This window comes from Plecotus auritus (genome assembly GCF_963455305.1).
Source record: "Plecotus auritus genome assembly, chromosome: 1".
NCBI classification, from domain to species: domain Eukaryota; kingdom Metazoa; phylum Chordata; class Mammalia; order Chiroptera; family Vespertilionidae; genus Plecotus; species Plecotus auritus.
In genome coordinates, this window is record NC_137770.1 from 142,933,474 (window position 1) to 142,957,857 (window position 24,384).

Consider the following 24,384-nt stretch of genomic DNA (forward strand, 5'->3'; position numbering starts at 1 on the left):
GTCTGATTTAATCAAGCTGATAAAACTATGTAGCAATAAGCAAATTAGTCCACTATATTTAGTACCATGCTTAAATATAATAAAATTTTATTTTAAAAATTCTTCTAAAAAATTAAAAATATTCTACAATTTATATTTTATAAGAACATTTAGGAGAGATACATTTCCTCATAGACAGTTGAATGTTTTAAATACCTTAGCTTCCAGGATCTTAATAAGGTGATCCATCCCTTGATTGTCTCTTAACATTACTCGTGACTCTTTATCATTTGTAATAACACCTAAGGTTTTGAGAGCCAACAACTGAATAATTGGATATTCCGACTTAAAAAGCTCTAATATAGGAGGAATTGCATTTAGTTCTGGAAGTGTAGCTCGACACCTAAAATCCTGCCATGAAATACAAATGATCAAATAAGTAAATTTTAAAGCAAAATATAGTCTCAATAATGGAGAATTTCCATTTTCTAACAAAGAATACTCTAAGTTATAGTTTTGAAATCTTTCATTGCAGATTCCTTTTCAAAATAATTCATAAACCAAAATAAGCAAACCCTCATTCAACAACACCAAAATATTCATTGTAACTATGCAGACATTGTCAATAACAGGAAATAGACATATCTATGACTTATGCGGTATCTATTGTTTCTTTATTTTATAGCAAGTTCTTATTATCATGAATAGTATTACAATGAAAGCTATGCATAATGAAATTCTTTTCACATTCTCTGTCCTGTGTCAAATAGTATTTGATAAAATGAAATTATGGCATCAGTTCTTTATTATCTTTATTCAAATGGGTCATTTATGAAATGCAGTGCTATTTGTAGGCCCTGTGCATGCAAATTCACATCAGATTTAGTTCAGACACATGACCTTTATTTAAGAAACTTATAATATCAAGGCTTTATTAGAGTCTAGGCAAATTGCTCTGCATTGTCTATAATTTCTTGTGTGTGAGTTGGGTAAGAAGGGGTTGGTTAGAGTGAACAATGAAGAAAACAAGACACAATGCCATGAAAAGCTCCCAAGCTCTGACATTTTAGATCAAAATGTGACAAATATAAAAAAAGTATTAAAAGTGGAAAAGGCCTCACTTATAGCTTAGCTTTCCCCTATCCATCCTTCAACTGTTAATATTCAGCTTCCTTCAGACATAAAAATTGGAGGTTTCTGTGTTTTTTTGGTTGAATTATATCCCCCCCAAATATAGGTTGAAGTACTGACCCTCAGTTCCTAAAAAATGTGACCTTATTTTAACAGGGTCATTGCAGATATAACTAAGTTAAGGCCATAGTGGCTTAGGGTGGGTACTTAATGGTGTCCTTATAAAAACTGGTGTTTGTAACGAAAGAGAGGAAATGACAGAGGAAGAGATGGCAGTGCTACAGCGGCAAACCAAGAGACACCAAGGATTGATGCCATCATCAGAGGCTAGAAAGAGTCAAGGATGGGTTCTACCCAGTATCACAGAGGGAGCATGGCCCTCCTGACACCTTGATTTCAGAATTCCAGCTTCCAGTACTGTTAGAGAATAAATTCCTATTGTTTGAAGCCACCCAGTTTGTGGTAGTTTGTTACAACAGTCCTGAGAAATTAATAACACGATTATTAACTAGTGCTTCTGTTATGAATAGTGGAGGTCTTTTCATTTCTGTTTGATTAAAAAAATATGTGGGGAACCCAGCCAGTGTGGCTCAGCTGATTGAGCATGGTCCCCGGCACAAGAGTCACCAGTTGGTTCCTGGTCAGGGCACATGCTGGATTTTGGGCTCCATCCCCAGTAGTAGGCGTGCAGGAGGCAGCCAGTTGAAGTTTCTCTCTCATCAATGTCTCTCTCTTTTTATCCCTCTCCCTCCTCTCTCTCTAATATCAGTAAAAACATATTTCTTAAAAATATGGGCAAAAAGAGATGGAAAGAAACTTGGGATGTAAAACACACGCACTCTTGGAGGATTATTTGGCCTATTGGTTAAGGTAAAGTCTTAAGTAACCAGAAAAGGGAAACAAAGCTGAGCTGTTTTTTCAGGATGCCCTTTTAGGGAGGAGCAATGGTAAAACCAGTCACTGCCCAGCCAGGTGCAAGGACTGCTAAGGCCACAAATGAATGCTTTTGCTGCCTTTGGCATAAGCCTCTTGGTCTCTCTTTTTTTGTATGAATCGTAGAGATAGTTTACCCAGAACCCTCCCTCATCTTTGCTCTGCATCTCTTCCTTTCACACTCTGCTGTTGCTACTTACAGTGGTATTTTTGTATTTTCAGTTGATCTAAGCTGATCAAATGTGTGTGAGAATTGTTCAGGAACCTGAGCGAGATAAGAAGCAGAGAAGGATGTCATAGTTGTCCATAGTGTCAGGGAGCTGACCTGCTGTGGGTGTAAGAGTGCAAATGTTGCCCTGGCCGGCTTGGCTCGGTGGATAGAGAGTGGGCCTGCGGACTGAAGGGTCACAGGTTTGATTCTGGTCAAGGGCATATGCCTGGGTTGCTGGCTCGATCCCCAGTGGGGGGCGTGCAGGAGGCAGCCAATCAATGATTCTCTCTCATCATTGATGTTTCTATCTCTCTCTCCCTCTCCCTTCCTCTCTGAAATCAATAAAAAAAATATATTAAAAAAAAAAAGAGTGCGAATGTTGCGTTGGGAGGTAGGGGCAGAGGTGGGGGACAGAGGACAAGCCAGGTTGGGGAGGAGAAGGTAGTCAGTTTCCATTACAAAAGAGAGCAGAAGAGTGAGGTCACATCTTGCAATTGTGAATGATGAGTTCTGTTCAGTGTCCTCAACTCTCTAGGCTTTCACCAATAAATACACCTGTCCCAAAATCCTGAGACACTGAGGAGGGCATATATTATACCCACTGTGCTTAGGTCACCAAGGTTAGATCAATAGGTCACTGTCCAGGTCAAACTTGGTTAAACATGAATATTAGATTTTCTGTTTCAGAAGAAATACATTTTATCTAGTATAGTCCCACCTTAATTTGTAAACCATGCTATTCTTTTAAAAATTAAAAATACATCTCTAAAATGCCCTTTCATGGGAGACAAATACTTATAAAATGCAAAAACTGAAAGGAATCTACACTAAACTTCCTTTATGTCTGAATGATCACTATTAAATAGTACTAAGAAGTATTAATTAAAACTGGTGAGTTTCAAGCTTTTTCTTTTTAATAGGAAAGCAAATCCTACAATCAACTTTTGGTCAAAATACATTTTAGGAATGAAACTTACCTGAACCAGGTTGTAAATGCACTCAATGGAATTCTTCTTCACATCGGGGTCTGGGCTGCTCAGCAGTCTGATGAGAGGCTCTAAGCCACCCTGTTCAAATATTTGCACTTTGCTGGTATACTCCGCAGACATGTTTGCTAGGCAAAGACTAGCAAACTCGTGGATAACTACCTCTTCTGCATATGAAAAATAAATGACATGAGTATGCTAAATACCTATTCAACCATTACTTTAAAACATGTTCTGAAAACCAAAGCTCCACAACTCTTACCTTGGCTGGAGACCATCTTGGTTTGAGAGATTTTAATGACAATTCACAATTGATATTTCATAAGCAGTTTTAATAAGTAGTGTAATCAAGTGTGAAAAGTACACCAGTCCCATTTTTTAAAACACATATAGGATGCCAATTTACCTTCTGGAGCAAGCTGAGCAATAACAGAGTTCATGACATCTAACTCTCTTAACAGTTTTTTAACATCATCTACAACAGAAGCAAAATATTAATGTTTATTATTAATAATAATAATGGCCGTGTCTGCTGATTAGTCACTTATGAAATAGCTTCTATTATCATTTTTTACAGATAAGGAAAATGAGGCTCAAAAACCACACTGCAAATAAGTGGTGGGGCCAGGTTTCACACCCAGGTCTCCCTGACCCCAGACACACTCTGGCCTATGCTCCTTGATCACTGAGCTATTATGCTACCTTCCAAAACACTAGAAAAAAATAACCATAAAACTGCAAAATGTGATTCGAACATATGCCAAAAATTTGAGTTATCGTGCCCTACACTTGTTTAGTATATAATAGTAATTCTTTTTTTGTTTTGTTGGAACAGTGTTTTTAAATCTTGATTTTAGTAAAATTTATACAGAATACCCATAAGCATTATCTTCAGCCTTTTTTGTATTAATACATCATGTTTACATTTCATTTCATTATCAAAATGCCAAAAATGCTTAATGATAAGTACACTGATTTTTTTTAAGTTCACTTTGTGTTATTTATATGAGCCTAATTAAAGCTACACAGGTTTGGCCATGCTTCTTTTTTGCCATCCTTAACCCCCCTTTTCTGAGAAATACAGCATGGCTGCTACTTTCGTTTTGCAATTTTTTTTTTCTTGGTCAGTTATCTTTGTCTGTAAGCAAAAATTAGCATTACCAAAATTTTGGAAAAGTTCACTTTGTAGCAGCCAAAGCAGATGGTTGCTGGATGAATTCTTCCACATTAATTGATGAATATTCTTGCCTTTTTTTGGACACCTTTTCCTGTGAAATTCAGGGATGTGGCTATTCTTCAATTTATCTGTTTCTGTTCAAAATTGCTAAATGAGGGCCAGCAAAATGATAGCCAGCTACATGTATGTGAATATGCCTGAAGTACAAAAAAATAATTGAGCTTCTGTGAAGTGTTGTGTCCCAAGGTGGAGGAAATCATTTTATAGTTGAAACTCATTTAAAAAATACATTATCTCCACAGGCTAAGAAATAATAGATCATTCTAAATGTTCCGGTGAACTGTGGAGATGTGCACCCTCTGGAAGAACCTATTGGTATTCTCTTCTCTTACGAGTCCAGTGTGTATTGCTAGGAATGATTTTTGGGAAGGCCATAACAGTCTCCTCTTTTTCTGGGCTTCTAGGTCTCCAGGAACATTTCCCATTTGGTATACAAAATAACGTTCCACGAAGTAAGCTTCAAAGTTTCTGCTGCATCACTGACCATGAGGTTCAGAAGATTCATGCTCTGTGTAATCTCTGCACCTCTGGCTTCTCTGCAGGAAGGACCTGCTCCCCCACCCGGGGAGAGGCCCCTTGCTACCTCTGTATGTGACACCATGTCTTGTTCTGTCAGAGGATCCTCTGTGCCATGAAATCCCTTTCCACCTACGAATGTAGCCCAAATCTGTTCAACAACAGATCTCTTAAGTCCATTCACTAAACCAGTTCTTTATGGTTCAATGGACAATTCAGATTCACTGGCAGCTTTTGTAAATTGGTGGCATCGTTGATCAACTTATTATTCTGCTTTTTGGCAGCAGATTCAAAGAATCTTTTCTTGAGGTTAAATCTGCAAAAAAAATAATGGGTAAGCTGCTACTTCCCAATCACTTTAAACACAGTATTGATCTCTGTGCCCTTCTTTTTCAACAGAGGAAACTCTCAGATATGGCAACTGAATAGAATTTCCAACTTATGGTTTGGTCACATGAACATGTTCTAGCTAAACAGTGTGACACATTCAAATTTAGTTGTTTCAGAACTGCCAGCATCTTATTTCCTGGAGTACATTCATGCAATCTGTTTTACTTGCATTCTTATTTACATTTTTTTCCTTTTTATTGAATTCACTGGGTGATAATAGTTAACAAAATTATACAGGTTTCATGTGCACAATTCTACAACACATCACCTGAACATCTTCTTCCATGACATTTATCCCCGCTATACCCTCCTCCATCTCTCCCACCCTGCTTTCCCCTGGCAATCACATTGTTGTCCGTGTCCATTAGTTTTTCTTTCCCCTTTCTTTCTTTCTTTCCTTCCTTCCTTCCTTCCTTTCTCCCTCCCTCCCTCCCTCCCTCCCTTCCTTCCTTTCTTTCTTCCTTCCTTCCTTTTTTTTCTCAGTGTCTTTCCTCCCAACCCAGGTTCCCAATACCCTCCATTTCCTGACAGCTGTCAGCCTGTTCTCTGTCTATGAGTCTGTCTCTATTTTGCTTGTTAGTTCATTTTGTTCGTTAGATTTCACATGAGTGAAATCTTATGGTACGTATCTTTCTCTGACTGGCTTTACTTAGCATAAGAGTCTCATAGTCCATCCATGTTGTCCCAAAGGGTAAGATTTCCTTCTTTTTTTACAGCCAAGTAGTAGTCCTTTGTATACATATACGAAAGCTTTTTTATCCACTCATTTACTGATGGACACTTGGGCTCCTTCCAAATCTTGGCTATTGTAAATAATGCTGCAATGAACCTAGGGATGGCATACATACTTTCACATTAGTGCTTTGGATTTCTTCGGATAAATTCTCAGAAGCAGAATCACTGGGTCAAAAAGCAGTTCCACTTTTAATTTTTTGAGATAACTCCATACTGCTTTTCCACATTGGCTGCACCAATCTGTATTCCCACCAACAGTGCCTGACGGTTCCCTTTTCTCCACATCCTCACCAACACTTGTTTATTAATTTATTGATAGTAGCCATTGATGACAGGTGTGAGGTGATATCTTACTATAGTTTAAATTTGCATTTCTCTGATGATCAGTGACACTGAGCATCTTTGCATATGTCTATTGGCCATCTGCATGTCCTCTTTGGAGAAGTATCTATTTGGGTCCTTTGCCCATTTTTTAATTGTATTGTTTTTTTTTTTGGTGTTGAGTTTTATAAGTTCTTTATATCAGTGAGTATGTTTTCCCATTCAGTGAATAGTCTTTTCATTTTGTTGATGGTTTCCTTTGCTGTGCAAAAAACACTTTAGTCTGATGCAGTACCATTTGTTTATTTTTTGTTTTGTTTCCCTTGCCTTAGGAGATATATTAGAAAAAATATTGCTATGAGAAATGTCAGAGATTTTACTGCCTATGTTTTCTTCTAGAATTTTTATGTTTTAGAGTCTAACATTTAAGTCTTTAATCCATTGTAAGTTTATTCTTGTGTATGGTGTAAAAGGCAGTCTAGTTTAACTTTTTTACATGTGTCTGTCCAATTTTCCCAAACCATTTATTGAATAGATTATCATTACCCCATTGTATGTTTTTGCCTCCTTTGTCAAAGATTAATTGACTATAAAGGTGTGGATTTATTATTGGGCTCTCTAATTCTGTTCCATTGATATATATATATATATATATATATATATATATATATATATATATATGTTTGTATGCCAGTACCATGCTGTTTTGATTACTATAGCCTTGTAGTATAGTTTGATATCAAGTAGTGTGATTCCCGAACTTTATTCTGTGGTTATTTGGGGTCTTTTGTGGTTCATATAAATTTTTGGAATATTTTTTCTAATTCTGTGACATATTCCATTGGTATCTTGATAGGAATTGTGTTGAATCTATATGTTTTGGGTAGTATGGGCATTTTAATCCATGAACATGGTATATGCTTCCACTTATTTTTATCTTCTTCAATTTCTTTCTTCAGTGTCTTATAATTTTCTGAGTACAGGTCTTTTACATCCTTGATTAAATGTATTCCAATGTATTTTATTCCTTTTGAAGAAATTATGAATGGGATAGTTTTCTTAGTTTCCCTTTCTAATAGTTCATTATTGGTATATAAAAATGCAACTGATTTCTGGATATTTATTTTGTATCTTGCTACTTTACTGAACTCATTTATCAGTTCTAGTAGTTGTTTTTGTTTTTTTTTTAATAGAATCTTTAGGGTTCTCTAATACAGTATTATGTCATCTGCAAATAATGACAGTTTTACTTCTTCCTTTCCAATTTGGATGCCTTTCGTTTCTTCTTATTGTCTGAGTGCTGTGGCTAGGACTTCCATTACTATGTTTAATAAGAGTGCTGAATGCGGACAATGTTTAAGGAATGATCAGCACGTGATCACACCGCATCACATGTGGTAATTGGGTTCTGATGTTTTGTGGCATGATCTTCTACAGCAATTTTAATGCCTGCTGGCCAGTGTTCCTACGTATGCTGAGATGTGCCCCAGCTGTATGCATTTGTTTACTCCAGTGACTGGTGAATGCACACATTTACTAGACCTACTCAGTATAAATTTAAAATTACTGTAATACATATAGAAAACTTTTCTGTGAAATTAAGCTTTTCATATATACTTAATTTTAATTATAAAAATGTGTCTTCATAAGTAAAAACAGGTAAACTAATTTGTCAAATTTTTAACACACACATTCAGAAACCCTACTTTATTATATAATGGACTTTCAGCTTTAACGGACACCCTCTCGCCTGAATTAGTCTGTTATATTGAGATTTTATTATATGATGTTGGCTGTGGGTTTGTGATATATGTATGACCTTTGTTATGTTGAGTTATACTTCCTCTATTCCCTGCTGAGAGTTTTTATCATAGATGGGTGCTGGATTTTATCAAATGCTTTTCTGCATCTATTGATATGATCATGTATTTTTTTAACCTTTATTTCACTTCTGTAGTATCACGTTTATTGATTTGTGAATATTATACAGTAAATCTACTTGGTCATGGTGTATGATCTTTTTAATATATTGCTAGATTTGGTTTGCTAATATTTTGTTAAGGATTTTTTAAATTGACTTTGGAGAGAGGAAGGGAGAGGGATAGAGAGATAGAAACACTGATGAGAGAGAAACACTGATAATTGATCGGCTGCCTCCTGCATGCCCCTCTCTGGGGATGGATCCTGCGACCTGGGCATGTGTGTGGGCTTGGGTACAGCAGCGCAGCGCCAGCCCAAATGCAGCTGAGCACAGAGACTAAGCTAGCAGAATTGGGACAGAGAGTGAATGGGACTCAGCTTTGGCATGGACTGAACTGAGGCACAGAATTTCTGGACCCCGGCCCTTCTCCCACTGCGGAATGGATGGAGATGAAATATTGGGAACCTGGGGACAGTCTTTTATTTCTACTCCAATAACAGACCACAGTACATCTCATTCTTATGCACGGGCCCCCGAAATGCTTTTCTCAGGACCCCGTGGATGAGCCCTATTGGCACCAGCAGCACTACCAGGCTCTGTGTGTTTTTTCCTCTGTAAATTCTTGGGTATCAGGCTAGTCTTCAGTTGGTTATTCAGGGTGACTGTTCTATAATTCAGTTGTAATTCCATTTTGGTCTTGGGAGGGGATGAGAATATCTCCCACCTACCTGCTGCCATCTTGGATTTCCCTACAATTTGTTGGTTGCATAATATTGGCCATCTAATTTATCCTTGACCTTGTATATGCTTACATCAACCTTTTCCTAAGATGGCAAGCTCTTCAGATTGCCTTAAGCAGGAAAAAGTCATAGAGAGCTAGACATTAAGCTAGAAAATATAAGTATAAACAAGAAATTATAATTCTCCTTTCCAAATGATATGCATTCTTCTCCAATATCATTTAGAAGGAGAACCTGACTTAGCATTCACACTAATGTTAAGGATCATAAAAGATTTGGTGAATAGAAAGTTTGCTAAACTATGAGTCAGAGAGTAAAGTTCCAATTCTAGTACTAATCTTAGTTCTGTTAATAGCCACCTGCATGACTTTGGGCCAGGAACCTAATCCTTTAGGGATAATTCTTGTTTTTAAAATGAGAAGTTGTACAAGATGTATTACAAAGCACCTTTGGTTCTCAAATTCTGTAGTGTGTAAACAGAATAAAAACATAAGAAAAATTTTAATTTTCCTTTTTTTGGCTATAAATACATTCAGCACAGCACATTCAGTATGGCAACCCTTGATATAAATTTATGACGTCCCCGCAATATAAATGATTACTACTTTATTTAACTTCTCTGTGCCTCAGCTGCCTCATATGTAAAGGAAAAAATAATAGCACCAACCTCGTTAGTGATTTAATACATAATCAGCACATACAATAATGCCTGGTAAGTACTACGTTAAGTGTTGACCGATGTTATCGTAATTCAAGTTGGTGGAACACCTACTCCCTCACAACTGTCTTCATCCTGCTGTCATCCCCAGAAATACTCCCAGAGCCCCAGCACAGCCACCGTTTGGAACTCCTGCAGTTGCTGCCAGAACCCCATCCACTAAAATTCCCAATGGAATCCGGTTTCTCCCCCACACAGGTGCTGCTTGTGTAGTCTCTGCAGCTGAGGTGGTAAAGGCACGGATGCCAGACAAAGCTTTCTTCCCCCTTCCCTCCCCAGCCTCCACACACAACTGTCTCCGAAGACACTAAGGCCACGGTCCTGCTGGACACCACAGAATAAGGAGACACCACTGCCTTCAACAGTGTCCAGGGAAAGTGAGGGAGGGGGGGCAGGACGTTGGGGGAAAATATAATAACAGGGAGAAAGTCTGATAGTTTTAGCCAAGTGCTATGATAGAGACATGTTCATTCCTAGCATCCTGAGGTTCATGTTAGAATTCAGTCTCCACCAAGAATATAATTTTTTAATTATAAACTAGAGGCCTGGTGCATGAAATTCGTGCATGGGGGGGGGGGTCCCCCTCAGCCCAGTCTGCACCCTCTCCAATCTGGGATATCCCTCTCACAATCTGGGACTGCTGGCTCCTAATCGCTTACCTGCCTGCCGACCTGGTTGCCCTATCTGACCCCCCTGCTGGCCTGGTCGCCCCCAACTGCTCCCCTGCCAGCCTGATTGCCCCATGCAGCCTACGGTTCAGTCACCCATCTGGTTGTTTCAGTTGTGACAGCCCTGGCTTTTTATATATTAGGATTACAAAGCTTTTGTTGGGTAACTCAGAAACCTACCATTATAGCATGAAAATGACTTACACATGAAAACATATCCTGTTCATTAGTGAGGGAATGCCTTTATTTGCATGATTTTGGTCAAACTGATATTCTAATAAACATAATAGCATATTTTAACTAATATTATTGCTCCACCCTATTAAATATATGAAAATATTCAAACAGATAATAGATCTTATTTAAATGCATGTCTGAATTTATTTTTGGCAAAATATAGTTTGTGGCTTCAAAGAATAAATGTATCAAAACTCTTTACCCTGAGTTTCCTTCACTATGAAATACATATGAAGAGTAACTTACATATAGTCAGACAAATTACATTATACTAACTCAAGAAAAAAACTATTTCAATTTTAAAAGACAATAATTGCTCTCCTAACTAGTAAGTCTGGAACATCACCAACTTAGAGAGCATTTGCACATATTTTTATATTTTAAAAATATCCCTTAAAATATGAAATCATACATTTGATACATCTTACTTACCTTTTTTGTTAACATTAAAGTTATTTTAAATAAAATTAAGATAAATCTCTTAACATTAAATTTACAAGGCATTTATGAGATTACTTATTTTAAAAAGTCTTTACTTACTATTAGAAGCCATGATTCCAAATATCATAGTGGCATTTCTTCTTACAATTTTGTCTTCATGGGTGAGCAATTTAGTCAAAGGTTCCACTGCTCCAAGTTCAAGGAGGGTTGTTTTATTTTCCTCACCTGACATTACAGGTAAAATAAAATAATGCATGGCTACCACCAATTTCACCAAAACTTCTTTGTGTTATTCCAATTTCTTATTTGCCATCTGCCTTTCCCATTCCTCTCCTTCCAGATGTCTTTCTCCCAGACTCAACTTTAGAGCACAGGTATCCTGAATGTCTGCTGCTCTCCCTTCCCCCATGTTTATGAAGCTGGCTTCCTTTTGCCATTCAGTTCTCAGCTCACCCTGCGCCTCCTGAGAGGTCTCCTTCCCCTGTCTGTCTAATGTTATCACCACCTCCAAGTCTTCCTTATCTCTCTTTCTCCTGCTTTATTTTCTTCATACCACTGAATGACCTCTCTGCATGGTTTGCCTACTCTGCTATAACTTAACTTTCCATGAGGACAGATACCCTTTCTGTTCTATTCCCTCGTATCCTCATTCAGTGCCTAGGACAGTGCCAGTCATGTGATGACATAATTAATTGAATAATTGCTTAGTTAGTTATAAAATTAAATAACATTCATAAGAGTATGTTATTTGCTATTGCATGATGGTCTCGAGTTCTTTGTGCTATTGATTTTTTATTTAATTCTATTGTGGCATGGCACATTTTTTATCATTGGAATTCTTTTAAATTGATTAAGGCATGTTGATGGCCCAGAATATGGTCTATTTGAAAAATGTTCTCTATACACTTGAGAAGAATGTATATCCTGCTATTTTTGGAGTGCTCTATAAATATCAATTAGGTTAAATTAATTAATATTGCTGCTTCAATCTTTTAGTCTTTTAATGATTTACTATTTACTTGTTTTTTCATTAATTGGGAGGTGGGCATCAAAATCCCCAGCTACAACTGTGGCTATCTATTTCTCCTTGAATTTCTAGTTTCATGTATTTTAAAGATGTGACATTAAGTAATGACTGTTTAGGATTTTTCATAGCCTCTTGATTAACTGATTCCTTTATCATTATAAAATTACTTTCTTTACCTCTGTACTACCTTTTCTGTCTACTTTTATGATATTAATAAAGCTACTCCATCTTTATTTTGTTTGGTATTATCATAGGATATTTTTTTCATCTATTTTCTTTCAAATAATTTGTGTTATTATATTCTAAGTGCATTACTTGATGGTGGCATGTAGTTTGATCTTGCTTTTTATCCAAGAGAACACTCTCTCCCTATTAATTGAAGTACTTAGACCATTTTACATCCAATTTGATTTTTGATAGGGTTAGGTTTAAATTTGCCATCTTGTCATTTGTTTTTATATGCCCCATTATTCTTTGTTTTCTTTTTCTTTCTCCCTTCTTTGTATAAACTAAATATTTCTTATTATTCCATTTCATTTCCTTCATTAGCTTATTTGATATATTTTTGTTCTGTTATTTTACTGTTTGTATTAGGGTTTGTAGTATACATCCTATGACGGTCTACTTTCAAGTGATAATCCAAGAACCTTACAATAGTATACTTCCATTTTCCTATTTCTACCTTGGTGCTGTTGTTGTCATATATTGTATTCATATGTTTCAGACCACAATATATGATTATTATTTTGGTTTAAAATAACCAACTTGCTTTTTAAGTGATTTCAATAATAAAAAAAATCTTAAATGTTACTATTTCTAGTACTCTAGCTTTATTCTTTGTGTAGATCCATATTTTTATGTGGCATCATTTTGCTTTTGTCTAAACTACCTATCTACTATATCATAGTTAGCAGTGTGGGTCTGCCCGCAATGAACTGCTTTTAAGATTTCTCTTGATCCACAACTGCGGCACCCACGGAACAGCTGCGAGCCCCAGAACAACGCTCCCCAATTGGCGCAAACACACGGGTTCAGAGGAGCTCTACACTCCACCACGGAAAGGTCAGATTTCGCCTAGGATAAGGAGAGAGAGAACTACATAACCAGACACCCAGAGAAGAGAGACCATGGGGAGACAAAGACACAGCCCGCATATGAAAGAAAAGCAGGCATCACCAGAAAAGGAAGTAAACGAAATGGAAGCAAGCAACCTTCCAGAAAAAGAATTCAGAGAAATGGTCATAAGGTGGCTGAAAAGAATGGAAGACAAATTCGACAATATGAGCAAGAACCAAGAGGAAATGAAGAAGAACCAAGAAGAAATGAAAAATGACATCGCTGCTGTAAAGAACTCAATAGAAAGCATCAAGAGTAGACTAGAAGAAGCAGAGGACCGCATCAGTGAGCTAGAAGACAAGATGGGAAAAAATACCCGAGTAGAGCAACTTCTAGAAAAAAAAATTAAAAGGCAGGAGGAGAGCCTAAGGGAACTTTGGGACAACACAAAACAAAACAACATCCGCATAATAGGGGTTCCAGAAGGAAAGGAAGCTGAGCAAAAAATAGAAAACCTATTTGAAGAAATAATGACAGAAAATTTCCCTGATATAGAGAAGAAAAAACCCACACAAATCCAAGAAGCTCACAGAGTCCCAAGCAAAATGAACCCCAAAAGACCGACGCCAAGGCACATTATAATTAAATTGGCAAAAACCAACGACAAAGTAAGAATCTTAAAAGCGGCCAGAGAGAGACAGAAAGTTACATACAAAGGAACCCCCATCAGACTAGCAACTGATTTCTCAACAGAAACTCATCAGGCCAGAAGGGAATGGAATGAAATATACAAAGTCATGCAAAGGAAGGGTCTGAATCCAAGAATACTGTACCCAGCAAGGCTGTCAATCAAAATTGAAGGTGAAATCAGGAGCTTCACAGACAAAAAAGGACTAAGGGAATTTATTACCACCAAACCAGCAATGCAAGAAATGCTAAAGGGTCTGCTGTAAAAAAAAGAAATAGGAAGCAAAGAAGTAACACAGGGGTAAAGAATAAAAATGGCGACAAATAAGTACCTATCAATAATAACTTTAAATGTAAACGGATTAAATGCCCCAATCAAAAGACATAGGGTGACGGATTGGATAAGAAAACACGACCCATATATCTGCTGTCTACAAGAAACCCACCTCAGAAAAAAAGATGCACACAGACTGAGGGTGAAGGGATGGAAAAAGGTTTTCCAGGCAAATGGAACTGAAAAAAAAGCTGGGGTAGCAATACTTATTTCTGACAAATTAGATCTCAAACTGAAGGACATAACAAGAGATAAGGAAGGCCATTTCATAATACTAAAGGGAGCAATCCAACAAGAAGAAATAACTCTGGTAAACATATATGCACCCAATACAGGAGCACCCAAATACATAAAAAAACTCCTGGAGGATATCAAGGGAGAGATTGAAAGCAATACAATCATAGTAGGAGACTTTAATACCCCACTATCACCATTGGACAAATCCTCTAAACAAAACATCAGCAAAGAAACATCAATCCTAAATGACTCACTAGACCAGATGGAATTAATTGACATCTTCAGAACATTTCACCCCAAAGCCACAGAATATACATTCTTCTCAAGTGCACATGGGTCATTTTCAAAGATAGACCATATGTTGGGACATAGGCAAAGTCTCTTCAAATTCAAGAAGATAGAAATCATATCAAGCATCTTCTCAGACCACAGTGGCATAAAACTGGAAATCAACTACAATGAAAACAACCCAAAGAAATCAAACACATGGAGACTAAACAGCATGCTATTAAACCATGACTGGGTTACCAGAGAGATCAAAGAAGAAATAAAAAATATCATGACAACAAATGACAATGAAAACACTACAATCCAAAATCTATGGGACACAGCGAAAGCAGTCTTGAGAGGGAAGTTCATAGCTCTACAAGCCTACTGCAAAAAAACAAGAAACAGGGGTAATAAATTACCTAACCCAACAACTCAAAGAGTTAGAAAAAGAGCAACAAGAAAAGCCCAGTGTAAGCAGAAGGAAGGAAATAATAAAGGTCAGAGCACAGATAAACGACATAGAGACCAAAGAAAAAATACAAAAGATCAACAAAACCAAGAGCTGGTTCTTTGAAAGGATAAACAAGATTGATCAACCTCTAGCCAGGCTCACCAAGAAGCAAAGAGAGAGGACCCAAATAAACAAGATCAGAAATGAAAGAGGTGAAATAACAACAGATCCCGCCGAAATACAAAGGATTGTTAAAAAATACTACGAACAACTCTATTCCAACAAACTGGACAACCTGGAGGAAATGGACATATTCCTAGAAAAATATAACCTTCCAAAACTCAATCAGGAAGAATCTAAACAGCTCAATATGCCAGTAACTATGGAAGAAATTGAAGCAGTCATCAAAGAGCTTCCGGCAAACAAAAGCCCGGGGCCAGACGGCTTCACAGGAGAGTTTTACCAAACATTCAAGGAAGAACTAAAACCTATCCTCCTCAGACTATTCCAAAAAATTCAAGAGGAAGGAACACTTCCAAGCTCCTTCTATGAAGCCAGCATCACCCTAATACCAAAACCAGATAAAGACAACACAATGAAAGAGAATTACAGGCCAATATCCCTCATGAATGTAGATGCCAAAATCCTCAACAAAATTCTAGCAAATCGGATCCAGCAGTACATCAGAAAGATCATACACCATGACCAAGTAGGGTTTATCCCAGGAATGCAAGGATGGTTCAATATCCGAAAATCAATAAATGTGATACATCACATAAACAAATTGAAAGATAAAAATCACATAGTCATATCAATTGATGCAGAAAAAGCATTTGACAAAATCCAACACCCTTTCTTGATAAAAACTCTCAACAAGGTGGGAATAGAAGGATCATACCTCAACATAATAAAAGCTATATATGATAAACCCACAGCTAACATCATACTCAATGGGCAAAAACTAAAACCATTTCCCCTAAGAACAGGAACAAGACAAGGATGCCCACTCTCACCACTCCTGTTTGACATAGTACTGGAAGTATTAGCCATTGCAATTAGACAAGAAGAAGAAATAAAAGGCATCCAAATTGGAAAAGAAGAAGTAAAGCTGTCCTTATTTGCAGATGACATGATATTGTACATAAAAAACCCGAAAGACTCTATCAAAAAACTAACAGACTTAGTAAATGAATTCGGCAAGGTAGCAGGATACAAAATTAACGCCAAGAAATCTATGGCATTTCTATACACCAACAGTGAACTTACAGAAAGAGAGACTAAAAAAGCAATCCCATTTTCCATCGCACCAAAAAAATTAAGATACTTAGGAATAAACCTAACCAAGGAGGTAAAAGACCTATATGCGGAAAACTACAGGACACTGAAAAAAGAGATAGAGGAAGATGTAAACAGATGGAAGAACATACCATGTTCATGGATTGGTAGAATCAACATCATCAAAATGTCCATACTACCCAAAGCAATCTATAAATTCAATGCACTCCCCATTAAAATACCAACAGCATATTTCACAGACCTAGAAAGAACTCTCCAAAAATTCATCTGGAATAAAAAAAAGACCCTGAATAGCCACAGCAATCCTGAGAAAGAAGAACAAAGTAGGAGGGATCTCAATACCAGATTTCAAGCTGTATTACAAAGCCACTGTCCTCAAAACAGCCTGGTACTGGCACAAGAACAGACATATAGATCAATGGAATAGAATAGAGAACCCAGATATCGACCCAAACCACTATGCGCAATTAATATTTGACAGAGGAGGCATGAGCATACAATGGAGTCAAGACAGTCTCTTCAATAAATGGTGTTGGGAAAATTGGACAGATACATGCAAAAAAATGAAACTAGATCACCAACTTGCACCATACACAAAAATAAACTCAAAATGGATACAGGACTTAAATATAAGATGGGAAACCATAAAAATACTAGAGGAATCCACAGGCAGCAAAATCTCAGACATATGCCAAAAGAACTTTTTCAGTGATACTGCCCCTAGGGCAATGGAAGCCAAAGAGAAAATAAACAAATGGGACTACATCAAAATAAAAAGCTTTTGCACAGCAAAAGAAACCATCAACAAAACAACAAGAAACCCCACTGTATGGGAGAACATATTTGCAAATGGTATCACTGATAAAGGTTTAATTTCCAACATCTACAGGCAGCTTATACAACTTAATAAAAGGAAGATAAATGATCCAATAAAAAAATGGGCAACGGACCTAAATAGAATCTTTTCGAAAGAAGACAGAAGGAAGGCCAAGAGACACATGAAAACATGCTCAAAGTCACTTATTATCCGAGAGATGCAAATCAAAACGACAATGCGATACCATCTCACACCTGTCAGAATGGCCATCATCAACAAATCAACAAACGACAAGTGTTGGCGAGGATGCGGAGAAAAAGGAACCCTCGTGCACTGCTGGTGGGAATGCAGACTGGTGCAGCCACTGTGGAGAACAGTATGGAGTTTTCTCAAAAAACTGAAAATGGAACTCCCATTTGACCCAGTAATCCCACTCCTAGGAATATATCCTAAGAAACCAGAAACACCAATCAGAAAAGATATATGCACCCCTATGTTCATAGCAGCACAATTTACAATAGCTAAGATTTGGAAACAGCCTAGGTGCCCGTCAGCAGATGACTGGATCAGAAAACTATGGTACATCTACACAATGGAATACTATGCTGCCATAAAAAAAGAAGGAATTACTACCATTTGTAGACACCTGGATGGAATTAGAGAACATTATGCTAAGTGAAATAAGCCAGTCAATGAAAGAAAAATACCGCATGATCTCACTCATTTAGGGATAATGAAAAACATTATAAACTGATTAACCAAAAGATAGTTACAGAGGCAGTAAAGCATCAAACAGAGTGTCTAATTACAGCGGTAAGGTTAGGGAGAGGTGGGGGAAATAAGAGATCAACTGAAGGACTTGTATGCATGCATATAAGAGTAACCAACGGATGCAAAACATTGGGGGGTGAGGGCAGGTATGGGAGTGGGGTGGGGGGGGCAATGGTAAGATATGTACACATATAATACCTTAATAAAAATTTGAAAAAAAATAAAAAAAAAGATTTCTCTTTATCACTGATTTCAAGCAATTTGATTATAATGTAAGTTGGTGTGTTTTTTCTCATAGTCATTGTGATTGGTTTTTTATTTCTAATCACAGTTGACATATCTTATTATATTATTTTCAGGTGTACACCCCAGTGATTGAGTTTTGGTGAGCTTCTTGGATCTGTGGGTTTGGAGTTTTCATCAAATTGGGGGTATTTCTGACTATCGTTTCTTCAATTTTTTTTTCTGTCCTTTACTTCTTTTAGAGATTCTAGTCACACATATATTGGTTTACTTTCAATTTACTTATTGATTTATATCCTCATTATGGGTTATATTTTCCTGCTTCGTTTTCATGCCTGGTAATTTTTTATTGGATGCCAGACATTGTGCATTTTACCTACTTGAGTAATGGATATGTTTGTATTCTAGAAATTTGTTCTGGGACACAGTTATTTGGAAACAATTTGAACCTTTTAGATCTTTCAGAACACTGCTCAATCTAGGGTTAATTATTTCTAACTACCAAGACTCTGTATTCTGCACAATGGTCCATGCATCCTGAGGTTTTTGGTCTGGCTATAAGAACAAGCACTATTTCTGGCCCTGTGTGAGCACCAGGCACTGTTGCCACTAATCCTGTTGGATTCTTTGACTCCAAGTAGTTCTCTCACATGTACATGCTGATCAGTACTCAGCTCAATACCCAACTGGGCTGCTTTACAGATCTCCTGAGTTCTCTCTCAGTTAACTCTATCCTGAAAACTCTTGCCACCTTTGTACCCTGGACTTTCAGGTCTGTCTTCTCAATTCAGAGAGTCCAATAGGCTCTGCACAGGCTACCCCTTCTTGTGCTATACCTTAGAAACTCTGAAATCAGTAAGCTCAGGCAGTCATAGAACTTCTTTCCTTTGTTTCTGTCCCTCAGCAGTCACTGTCCTTCATTGCCTAATAGTCAATGTTTTGCTAACTGCTACTTCATATATTTTTTCTATTTTATTGGTTGTTTTGGTTAGAGGGTAAATCTGGACCCTTACTCCATCTTGGCCAGAAGGCAAAGTCCCATCATTTATCTTAAAAACTATTTCAGAAAATACTGCTAGTATAAAACACCAGACTTAAAATAACTTCTATATTGACTAAACATAAAATACATGCCTATCTATTTATTTATCTCATGTCATATAAAAGATGATATGTAATTAGGTACATAGGACAGCCAGGTGACTTATGATGATTCTATAAGGCTGAATGAGACTTATGCTACCATAGATGCATAATCCAATGTCTCCATGAAATTGATCCAGTATTCTATATAATCTGTTCATAAACTATACCTTCCAGAACCACTCTGGATTTTGTCTGGATTCCCAATGATGACAAGAGTGACATAATGAGATGAGTATTTTATCATTTGCTAACTGAATATTTTTTTGTTCTATCATACAAGTCCTCAACCAATGTTTAATCATTTCTTTAAAATCAAATTGCTCCTTAGTTTAAAAGATCTTGTTAAAAATACACTAAACTCTTCAAATAGTCACAATTAAAATGTTATACAGTATAATAAAAATCTAATTTTATCACCATTGGAATGAATTAAAGTACAATAATCTTTTATGTTTGTAAATCCTCAATGGATAAATCTCTCAATAGAATTAGATTTGTAACATTTACAATGTTTTAATGAACTTTATTTTTTACAACAGTTTCACTTTCAAAGAAAAATTGCAAAGATAATGCAGGGAGTTCCCACATATCCCACACCAAGTTTCCTCTGTTATTAATATTTTACACTATTTTTGGTACATTTGATTCAATTTGAGCCATTATTGATGTTATTATTAATTAAAAGCAATAGTTTATTCAGAATTCCTTAATTTTAGCCTAATATTCTTTCTCTGTTCCAGGATCTTATCTAGGATTCCCCCATGAGATTTCTTAGTTCCTCTTGGCTGTGAGAGTTACCCAGGATTTCTGGCTACATATTTGTAGAATGTCCCTGAGTGGGAATTTTATTCTTTTTAAATAAAAATTAGACTGGAGTTATAGGTTTTTGGGGAAAATAACACAGAAGTAAAGTGCCATTTTTATTATATTGTGTCAAGGGCACCTGACTTATTGACATGATTATCAACATGACTTATCACTGTTGATGTTGATTTTGATCACTTGGCTGAAGTAGTTTTGTCAGGTTTCTAACTATAAACTTATTATTTGTTCCATATTTCCTTACTGTTCTCTTTGGAAAGAAGTCACTAGGCACAACCCACACCTAAAGAAGTTATATTTTGCCTCCTGGAGGGCATAGTATCTACATAAGTTATTCAGAATTCTTCCACTTGGGAGGTTTATCTTTTCTCTTCCATTTATAAACTCACCCAATCATTTATGTATTGAAGTATACTCATGGATATTTATGTTCTACTTTGGATTATAATCCAATACTACTTTATTTTGTTGCTCAAATTGTTTGGCTTTGACCACTGGGAGCTCTTTCAGATCCTGTGTCATTTACAATTTTTAAAACAATAAAGTCTTCAAAATGACTCTTCTACCCAGTGAAAAAAAATTACTCCTTAAGATTAAGTTAGGCATTTAGGGAGATACATTACTTTCAGGTAATGCAATAAATGATATTCTGGTTGTCTGAAAGAATTCATCTTATATAATGAAGTAAGTAAGTTAAAGACTGGGGAGAAAAGTGCCCCTTATGTAGTAAATATTTTAAGCAACTAATGACATAGAAAGACAAACTGGAAAAAAAATCCAAACCTTTTAAAGCAAACTTATAAATGGCTTCACATGCTTTGGCCAAAATTTCTTCTTCAGGAGAATTAAGCATTAGCACCACAGTTGCTACTTTTTTGCTTTCAATTGTTAATGGATCAAACTGAAATGCAGAGAGAGAAATATCAGGTTCACATTTGAGCTTTGAAAAGCACATAAAAAATGAATAGTGTCTTGAGACTTAAATGGAACATCTTACAAAAAGGATGTGGTCACTGCCCAGTAAATGCATTGTAAGGTTTTTACTTAGAAAGCATCATTAATACAGAGACAGCTGTCCACACTGACAGCTCTGGAATACCTGGTGTATGGGGGAAAGAGCAAAGCATTTTGGAATCTGGCAGACTTAGTCTCTCAATTTAGCTATGTGGAATCAAACAAGTTACTTAAGCCACTAGAATTTCAGTTTCCCTTTCTGTTTAATGGGCAAAATAATTAAGGAGAGAATTAGATCATCTACATACCGCACTGAGCACATTGACACATAATAGATGCTCATTAAGTAGCATATAACAGTATAATTCTTAATCAATACACAAGAATCCTTGAGTACCTGTATATATTAGTTGCCCTGACAGTCTCAATAATCTTTACCTGCTTTCTGATTACTACACTCTTTCTCGGAAAGCAGCTATTACAATTGAAAACCAATAGAAAAGAATATATAAAAAATGTAAAATTGGAAAAAGTCTGGAACAGAGGAAATGATAATATAAAGAAAAAGTATAGGACTGTAAGAAGACCTACTAGTATATCCTGCTGTGATCTTGAGAGTCCTGGGAATCCATGTGCAGCTGAATGAACCTATGGACTTTCTTTGTCAAGGAGAAAATACATTATTACACAATTTCTATTCCATTTCCAGAGACTGGTGGAGGAGGGAGTTCTGCTTATGCTAAAGAGAAAAAAAAATGGCCCTAGCTGGTTTGGTTCAGTGGATAGAGTGTCGTCCTGCGGACTGAAAGGTCCCAGGTTCGATTCCAGTCAAGGGCACATGCCCAGGTGCGGGCTCGATCCCCAGTAGGGGGCATGCAGGAGGCAGCTGATCAATCATTCTCTTATCATTGATGTTTCTATATCTCTCTCCCTCTCCTTTCCTCTCTGAAATCAATAAAAATATTTTTTGAAAATTATGAATTTCAAAGCTTTAGCTGGTTCTTACTGGATAGCTTACTGTGTTTTAGGATAACAAAATCGATGTTCAGTTATAGGTAGAGGATGGAGAGATAGATCAGTCTGAATAACAAAACAATTGTGTGAGGTTGGAAGAATGAAGAAGACAGAGAAGATAGCAGTGAGCAGAGACCTGAAAGGACATTGCTGGGATAAAAATTCTCCTTGGAGGGGAAATGGCTATGGGATTTTAGGGCAGCATTATCTAACATCCAAAGTAAGCTGTCATTTGTGTATATCTGACTTTATACTAGAAGCTGTAAGAGTTATAAAAGTCATGTTGCTCATTCTCAAGCCTTTTAGACTCTTTTTGGAGAGATAAATCTTCAGTAAAAGTTGGCCGTATACTCCAGGCTTGTAACACTTGCAGGTGTCCAGTGGCATGACCAGTGAGAATAAAATGGCCTCTAGCAGAGCCGACAGCAATGGCTTGGACGCCGGCTGCAACCCTGATCAGGAGATCATGAGGGCCTGGAAACCCGCAAGTTTTTTAATTGAGGACTTCCAAAAGTATTTGGGGATTGAAGCTTGAGAACTATTTTATTTAGGTATTAGAGGGTAGCCCCAGAATGCCAGAAGGCTTGGGGTCTCTGGGTTACAAATGTGGCTTAGTGACCACCTCTTTTTTAATCTGAAAAATTAGGGAGTTGGATTCTATCTCTTAGATCTCATCCAGATATAAAATCCTAAGATTCTAGGAAGTACAAAAAGATATGGCAGAGATAATAAATGTTGTGATGAGAAAGGGAAAATTATTAAGAACTGGGGTAAATGGAGAAAGATCCATGGAGGTGGTAGAATTTAGAAATAATTTGAAGAATGGATAAAACAGAGTAGGATGAGATAAGGAGGAAAGATATTTAAAAGGGGAAAACAGCCCTAGCTGGTTTGGCTCAGTGTATAGAGTATCAGCCTGTGGACTCAAGGGTCCTGGGTTCAATTCCGGTCAAGGGCACATGCCCGGGTTGTGGGATCAGTCCCCTGTGGGAGGGGGGGGGGCATGCAGGAGGCAGCCAATCAATGATTCCCTCTCATCATTGATGTTTCTATCTCTCCCTCTCCCTTACTCTCTGAAATCAATAAAAATATATTTAAAAAATAAAAATAAAAGGGGAAAACAATACTAGGAAGGTTTAAAATAGGAATGAATGTTGTATTTGTAGTGATAAAATAGGAGCTTGACTAAATAGAAAATATATAATAGAAAGCAGAAATAATCCTATCTAATAAAAGAGTAATATGCAAATTGACCATACCTCCACTACACCTACAAGTCACGCCAATCAGGAGCGAGTATGCAAATTAACCCAACCAAGATGGCTGCGGCCACAGAGAGAGCAGAAGGGATGCTTGGGTTTCCCCGGCAATGGAGGAAGCCAAGCTTCCCTGCCGCCCTGGCTGGCCCAGGCCTACACTCAAGGCTACAAAGTTTCAATGATAGAAGATAAATAAATCCCAACAAAAATGGCTGCAGTCATGGAGCTGGAGAGAGCAGGAGGCTTGAGTTGCCCCTGGCGATGGAGGAAGACAAGCTCCCGCAGCCCTGGCCTGCCTTGGTCTCCGCTTAAGGCTACAAAGTTTCAATTATAGAAGATGAATAAATCCCAACAAAAATGGCTGCAGCCATGGAGTGAGCAGGAGGGTTGGCTCTGCTCAAGGCTACAAAGTTTCAATTGTAGAAGATAAATAAACCCCAGATCCCAGGGTCTCCACTTGGGTCACCGGGGGGGGGGGGGTTCAGGGGAGGTGGCTGGCCTGCAAACCACCACAGGCCCCTCGCCCAGGCCGCCCTACACCCCAAGGGAACCCCCACCCTGATCCAGGACACCCTTCAGGGCAAACCAGTTGGCCCCCACCCATGCACCAGGCCTCTATCCTATCTAATAAAAGAGTAATATGCAAATTGACCATCACTTCAATGCACAAGATGGCTGCCCCCATGTGGTCAAAGATGGCTGTCCCCATGTGGACACAAGATGGCCGCAACAAGATGGCCAGCAGGGGAGGGCAGTTGGGAGGGACCAGGCCTGCAAGGGAGGGCAGTTGGGGGCGATCAAGCCTGCAGGGGAGGGCAATTAGGGGTGACCAGGCC

At 37.5% G+C, this 24,384-nt stretch overlaps 1 protein-coding gene across 3 annotated transcripts in view; it reads right to left on the reverse strand.

Moving 5' to 3' along the window:
* Nucleotides 1-24,384, reverse strand: part of ARMC3 (armadillo repeat containing 3) — a gene marked incomplete at its 5' end in the record, with an annotated part of 97,915 nt that overhangs the window by 62,983 nt on the left and 10,548 nt on the right. For all 3 annotated transcript variants that reach the window (XM_080666745.1, XM_080666744.1, XM_080666743.1), the window contains 5 exons: nt 196-390; nt 3,232-3,407; nt 3,647-3,715; nt 11,264-11,389; nt 21,105-21,222. In XM_080666745.1, coding sequence (XP_080522871.1) covers nt 196-390; nt 3,232-3,407; nt 3,647-3,715; nt 11,264-11,389; nt 21,105-21,222 — 684 coding nt within the window. The remainder of the gene's footprint in view (nt 1-195; nt 391-3,231; nt 3,408-3,646; nt 3,716-11,263; nt 11,390-21,104; nt 21,223-24,384) is intronic.